At 38.6% G+C, this 7,251-nt stretch overlaps 1 protein-coding gene across 1 annotated transcript; it reads left to right on the top strand.

Moving 5' to 3' along the window:
* The first annotated feature begins 1,286 nt into the window (after positions 1-1,286).
* LOC113467956 lies at positions 1,287-6,767 on the top strand. The gene is made up of 2 exons (XM_026824492.1): positions 1,287-1,639; positions 6,496-6,767. Exons 1-2 carry the CDS (start codon positions 1,545-1,547, stop codon positions 6,710-6,712), a joined length of 312 nt encoding a protein of 103 aa, XP_026680293.1. The 5' UTR covers positions 1,287-1,544; the 3' UTR covers positions 6,713-6,767.
* The last annotated feature ends 484 nt before the right edge of the window (positions 6,768-7,251 follow it).

Raw genomic sequence — 7,251 nt, 5'->3', positions numbered from 1 at the left:
ATTTAAAAGTTCGTCCATTAAACCAAGTGGTTTAGCCCCCACCAGAATCACCCAATCCTGCCTCTTACAGACCGATTTGAACCGACATAACTACCATAAATAAAAAAATCTCAGGGTGAACCGCTCTTAAATCGCTGAGTATCTTGGATCAGACAGACATCTTATTAAAGACCAGACAATAAATCGTCTGTCTGAACAAAGGGAAACTTTCCAAACCTTGAGACAGTCCGAATTTATTATCTTGGTTTTTGATTAGTTCTGTTGCTCATTTTTGTTTTTTTATGTGTGCCATTTTTTTACAAACTTCGTGAAGAGAGCGAGCGAGAGAGAGAGAGAGAGAGAGAGAGAGAGAGAGAGAGGGAGGGAGAGAGAGAGGGAGAGAGAAAGAGAGGGAGAGAGCTGAGAAGAACAGAGATTAAACCATGGTGAATAAGAATTCATGAATCATGATTCCATTCTAATTCTAAAAAACTTTTATACCAACCTCAAACAACTTCACAACACACTGAGAATAACTTTGCAAATCTTGGATTTACAACCAAGCCCTGATGAGACGGAGGGTCAAATGTGTGAAACATGTCTGCGAAATTGGGAACCAGTTTTTGCCTTGGACAACTCTGGGTGAGTGGCTAAACTCAACTCGTGTAGTTTCAATTTGATAGAACTAAATAAAAAATACGTACATACTCGAAGGTTAAACTAATAAAAACTACGAGTAGAGAGTAGATACATAGAGTAGTAAGGTACATACCTACTATCCCAAAGTATAGTTCTAATTTTCTTCAAATTTACTCTTCTTTTCATTTTCTTCTCCTTCTCCATGACTTCAGTCCCGACTCCATAAGAAGTTCATCTAACAAGGAAGTATATAAGTTCAAATAACGAGATATTCTTTGAAAGAGGAACCTTATTCTTTTTTAAAGAGGTTTCATTGAGGGCATTGTAATAACGGAGGTGTTATCGTCCCGAAATCGAAGAGAGAACGAGAACTGTATAGGAAAAAGCCAGCCCTGTTTAGGATAAAGATCGTCCCAGGCGAGAATCGAACCCACGAACTAGCTAGGTACCTTCCAAGCTATAGCTTAGGTGATTTCTTTCCCTACACAAACACCTACGCTACGCTACTACCATTTTCTCGACTTTGAACAGGAGTGTCAGTGAAAACACTTCGTCAGAACATAATTTCATTTTTTTTCCTCTCTTCCTTTTTGTTTAGTTTTTCCTTCCTCCCTCTTCTTGCTCTCTTTTCCTTCTTCCTTATCTTTTTGTGTTCGAAAATTAGGGATTTTTAATGTTTTAACGTTTTTGTGACAAATTAAATAAAACGTGAAAATAACAAACTGAACATTAGAACTGTCTTCCAATCCCAAAGAAAAATTGCACAACTAATAAACACGCCAGAAACGAGTGAGGAAAGGAAGAACAAGAACGTGATTTATAAGATTTCATGTACACAACCAGATTGCAACAAAGGACCATATATCGGTGAAACCAAGGCACAACTACACGTAAGGAAAAACCAGCACAAATACAACCTGAACAAAATGAATGAAACATCTGAACTCGTCATGCACAAAATCAATGAAGAACACGACATGGACCTGAACAGCATGTGCATCATAGACCACGAGAAGGACTGGTACAAGAGAAAATTCAAAGAAAGTGCATACATGAAGTATACCTACAATAAGTGCACCATCAGTAATCCGACAATCAAAGTCAACCGTATATGGGACCCCCTACTGGCGGGCATTTACAAGAGGAAAACAGCTGAGAGAACCACAACAATAACAACAACAACACCAGCATCATCTCCAGCACAACAACGAGCTGAAAACGACACCCATGAACTATGAACAAAGTGTTCGAAAATTAGGGATTTTTAATGTTTTAACGTTTTTGTGACAAATTCGGTATATATTTTTAATTTATTGTAAGTTCTGTGTAACGTTTCGTTTTCGTACCCTTCGATCTTCGCGTGTTCTTCCGTCTTTTTTCTGTGTACTATTACTGTCTACCGCGGCTGTTCTACTACCTAACCTCTCCTGGGCTTTCAAGATAGCAACGAGTGTCCATGATAAAGTAAGTCTAATTATTTTACTTCTTTCTCATTCTTTCCTTTACTTTCCTACTCCTCCTTTTATCTCCTATTCTATCTTCTACCTCTCTTCCTTTTTCTTTAGTTTTTCCTTCCTTATACCCTCTCTACTGCTTCTCTTTCCTTATTTCTTGTCTTTCTCATCCTCTCCTTTACTTTCCTCCTCCTTCCCCTTTCTATTCCACCTTACTCGACCTATCTTCCAGTCTTCTTTCTGAATTCCTCCCCTCTCATCCTTCTCCTTCTACACCTCTCATTCTTTCTCATTCCTCTATCTACTTCCTCTGCTCCTTCTTCCTTCCTTTCATCTTTACATCATCCCTTCTACCTATTTCATTTTACTCTTTTTCCTTATCCTCTCCTACCTCTCTTCCTTCTCTATTCCTCTATCTACTTCATCTACTCCATTTCCTTCCTTCTTTCTTCCTTCCTTTCATCACCCCTTCTACCTGTTTCATCTTCCTCTACCTCTACTTACCTCTCTTCTTTCTCATCTTCTCCTACCTCTCTTCCTTTCTCATTCCTTTATCTACTTCATTTACTCCATTTCTTTCCTTCTTTCTTCCTTCCTTTCATCACCCCTTCTACCTATTTCATCTTCCTCTACCTCTCTTACCTCTCTTCTTTCTCATCTTCTCCTACCTCTTTTCCTTTTTCATTCCTTTATCTACTTCATCTACTCCATTTCTTTCCTTCTTTCTTCCTTTAATCACCCCTTCTACCTATTTCATCTTCCTCTACCTCTACTTACCTCTCTTCTTTCTCATCCTCTCCTACCCCTCTTCCTTTCTTATTCCTTTATCTACTTCATCTACTCCATTTCCTTCCTTCTTTCTTCCTTCCTTACATCACCCCTTCTACCTATTTCATCTTCCTCTACCTCTACTTACCTCTCTTCTTTCTCATCTTCTCCTATCTCTCTTCCTTCCCCATTCCTCTATCTACTTCCTCTACTCCATTTATTTCCTTCTTTCTTCCTTCCTTCCATCACCCCTTCTACCTATTTCATCTTCCTCTACCTCTCTTCCTCCTCCTTCTCAATCTCTCTTCCTTTCCCTCCGTTCACTTCCTACACGTTTTTTCCTACCTGTCTGTCCTATTTTTCTTTCCACATCATTTTCTCTTTACGGGTGATGTTGGCTGGATTTTGGGGTTCTATTTTTTGTCTATTCGTTCTGTAGAAACTGTACTTTACAATTTGAGAATCGAGCTTATTGACCAGAGCGCATTTTCCAACCACGCTGATGCTTTTTAGTTTCTAGAAAGCTGACTATATCCTCATTCCTTATATCTAAACCGCTCATCTCACGAAGATTTCCAGTTAAGGGGTTTAAAAACCCCCTAATAAATATTTCAAACACTGTGTGCACCACCTGGATGTGGCTGGCTGCTGGTAATTCCACTGATAGCGGTAATTTTTCGTCTTTATATTGGGTTGCCTTGAAACAGTTGAAACGCTATGTTACGCCATATTGGATTTTTTTTTCTTTCTCTCTGCTTTCCTTGTTGTAGGTTTCATTCTTACATTTTTCTTACGAGCAGACCAAAAGGTATTGTCATCTATCTATTTTTTAAATCCGGGGATTGGTTGGCAATCTCTCTCAATTTGTCTCTGTCGATGTCGTATGCCCATATTGTCCATGCCTTCATTTCTCGATAATTATTGCAACGGTGCAACTATTAAAATTAAATTGATCCTAACGGCAAGGTAAACCTCTTGACAAAAGGAGTGTGCCTGAAGGCATGTGATGTGCTCCAGTCTTCCTTTCTACTCGACCCAAATGTCCACCGCCCACTTTTGGAGATGGTGTCACCCGGTATACTATTAAGAAACTCAGCACCATATCGTCAGCATTTCACAACAAAGTCAGCAGCAGCAAAAACAACCATCACATCATTTCAGCAGAGCAAATCTAATAAAAACGCCCGAAGTAAATGCATCTCACATATTATACGATTCTTCATGTTATTATTAAATGATAACTATGATGTTTGCACTTCGTTTTGTTTGGAGCATCAGAGAGAGTGACTTAACTGTCTTATACAACCTATAACTAAGTAAATTACACCATTAATGAGCTCGAAAAAGTAAGTATAGTACGCTTCGAAAAGCTCGAAAAGTTTTCCACAGATTTGTGATTTCCTGATGCCCCGGTCCACAACCACAATCAGTTTGTCAGTCGATGGGCAATATTCAAGTAGTCCAAAATCTCTTTACTGAACAAGTGTGCCATTGTTTCCATTTACCCACGTTAACTATTTTCTTTTGTCTTTTGTGGGGCTGCCTCCGATTCCAACCAAAATAATAACCAAATTTCGTATTGAGGTCTGATTTTGGGGTTGTCAGTATTCAATGTTGGGCAATATTCAAGTAATCCAAAATCTCTTTACTGAACAAGTGTGTCACTGTTTCTATTTACCCACTTTAACCATTTTCTTTTGTCTTTTGTGGGGCTGCCTCCGATTCCAACCAAATTAATAACCAAATTTCGTATTGAGGTCTGATTTTGGGGTTCTATTTTTTGTCCATTCGTTCTGTAGAAACTGTATTTTACAATTTGAGAATCGAGCTTATTGACCAGAGTGCATTTTCCAACCACGCTGCTTTTTAGTTTCTAGAAAGCTGACTATATCCTCATTCCTTATATTATCTAAACCGCTCATCTCACGAAGATTTCCAGTTAATTAAGGGGTTTAAAAACCCCCTAATAAATATTTCAAACACTGTGTGCACCACACGCCAAGGTGTGAGGAGGAGAAGAAGGAAAAGAAGGAGGAGGAGGTAATTTACATTTTGCTGACGAGAGCCTTTGAATTATTATCATTTTCTTTTTAAATGAAAACCATGTTCCTTACCGCTCTTCCCCGAATGTGATGGGAAAGAAGGTAGAGGAGAAAGAGGAGGAAGAGGAGAAGGAGAAGGAGAAGAAGAAGAAGAAGAAGAAGAAGAAGAAGAAGAAGAAGAAGAAGAAGAAGAAGAAGGAAAAGGGGGTTTCGAGAGCTTTAGTGAGGTGCTAACAAGGTTGTGTTTCCTACTCGTGTGCACCACACGCCAAGGTGTTTCACAAGTTTCAAGTTATAAATAATAATAATGCAATCTACATGCAAAAGAAAAACTTTGGATTTTTTTAAGTAAAAAAAAAACTCTTAAAAGTAAGAAAACATAAACTTGAAAAATTCCCCCTGGGAGGATTTTTTTTCCCTCGAAATTAACTTGCTTTTATATTAGGAGAACGATATAAAAACTTGGAAACTTTTTTTTTTACCTTTATTTAATTCGAAACTAAGAGCGTTCATAAATTACTTATGTGTGTACTACTCGTAGTAAAGTATAACTTACCTGTTTTTATCTAATTTTCTCGTCAGAAATCTGTATGAACATGATTATACCTATTAATTATCATGTTATTACTTTTCCGTGTTTTAGCATGCTTCTGTGCCATAGAACGGTTCCTTAAAGTTACCAAAACCAAAAGTTTTGTTTAACTTATATACCTATTAATTATCATGTTATTACTTTTCCGTGTTTTAGCATGCTTCTGTGCCATAGAACGGTTCCTTAAAGTTACCAAACCAAAAGTTTTGTTGTCCCACGAGAGGTTCAAACCAAGGACCTTTCCACGGCTAACTCATGGCTTCAATAATTTCAACCTGAAAACGGCTACTTTCCCTGTCGCGTATAATATCTCTAGTAGCGCGGTCAAACTTTCTTGACTTGGCGGGGCGGAGCGTAGCGACCAAAAGTTTTGTTGTCCCACGAGAGGTTCAAACCAAGGACCTTTCCACGTGGCTAACTAATGGCTTCAATAATTTGAAAGCAAGTAGCAAGAGTTCCTGAAATCCGAGATCCGAGTTCAAAAGCTCCAATCAATCAGACAGCCATTTAAAATGTCAAACCCTTTTCGCAAGTCAAAGAACGAAGAAAAACTGTAAAATCGGAAGGGGCAACATATCTTGTCGAAGGGGCAATTGGCAATCGATGGCTATAACACTGGAGAAAGGAAAATAAATTAAAGAGATAACTGGAAGGGTCAGGTATGGAGGTGGAGGAGGGTGATAAAGCAAAAGAGGGGAAGTGAAGTAAAGGAAAGTGACAATTCAAGAGGAGAAAGAGGAGGAGGTAACAATTCTGGAGGAGGAAGAGGAGGAGGCTCTCTTTTGCTCTTCTCCTTCCTTTCCATTTATTTTACTTGCGTATACTTGAGAGTTCATTGCAACGGTCAATACATTAATTAGACTTACTTTATCATGGACACTCGTTGCTATCTTGAAAGCCCAGAAGAGGTTAGGTAGTAGAACAGCCGCGCGGTAGACTCTGAACTCGTCATGCACAAAATCAATGAAGAACACGACATGGACCTGAACAGCATGTGCATCATAGACCACGAGAAGGACTGGTACAAGAGAAAATTCAAAGAAAGTGCATACATGAAGTATACCTACAATAAGTGCACCATCAGTAATCCGACAATCAAAGTCAACCGTATATGGGACCCCCTACTGGCGGGCATTTACAAGAGGAAAACAGCTGAGAGAACCACAACAATAACAACAACAACACCAGCATCATCTCCAGCACAACAACGAGCTGAAAACGACACCCATGAACTATGAACAAAGTGTTCGAAAATTAGGGATTTTTAATGTTTTAACGTTTTTGTGACAAATTCGGTATATATTTTTAATTTATTGTAAGTTCTGTGTAACGTTTCGTTTTCGTACCCTTCGGTCTTCGCGTGTCCTTCCGTCTTTTTTCAGTGTACTATTATCTACTGTCTACCGCGGCTGTTCTACTACCTAACCTCTCCTGGGCTTTCAAGATAGCAACGAGTGTCCATGATAAAGTAAGTCTAATTAATCAATTTAGATAAATTATTCTAACCTGGGTTTACCATGTTTCCAAACGACTTTCTTACAGCTTTCCTTGACGACATTTTTGTGTCACCTAACAGACTTTTTCCCTCTGAGAAGCCATTTTGTTCTTCCTTTTCCCGTTAATTTGAATAAAATTCAAATAACATTATGCTAGAAACAATCAGAAGTATTTAGGTTGAAATAGGAGGATCCAAATATCTATGTACCTACTATATTACCTACCTACTAGCATATAGAGCTTAACGTAAGGAGTGTGCCAGAAGGCATGTGATGTGTTC

The sequence above is a fragment of the Diaphorina citri genome, unplaced genomic scaffold, assembly GCF_000475195.1.
Source record: "Diaphorina citri unplaced genomic scaffold, Diaci psyllid genome assembly version 1.1 scaffold26, whole genome shotgun sequence".
NCBI classification, from domain to species: Eukaryota; Metazoa; Arthropoda; class Insecta; order Hemiptera; family Psyllidae; genus Diaphorina; species Diaphorina citri.
This window is presented reverse-complemented; position numbering and strand designations above follow the sequence as displayed.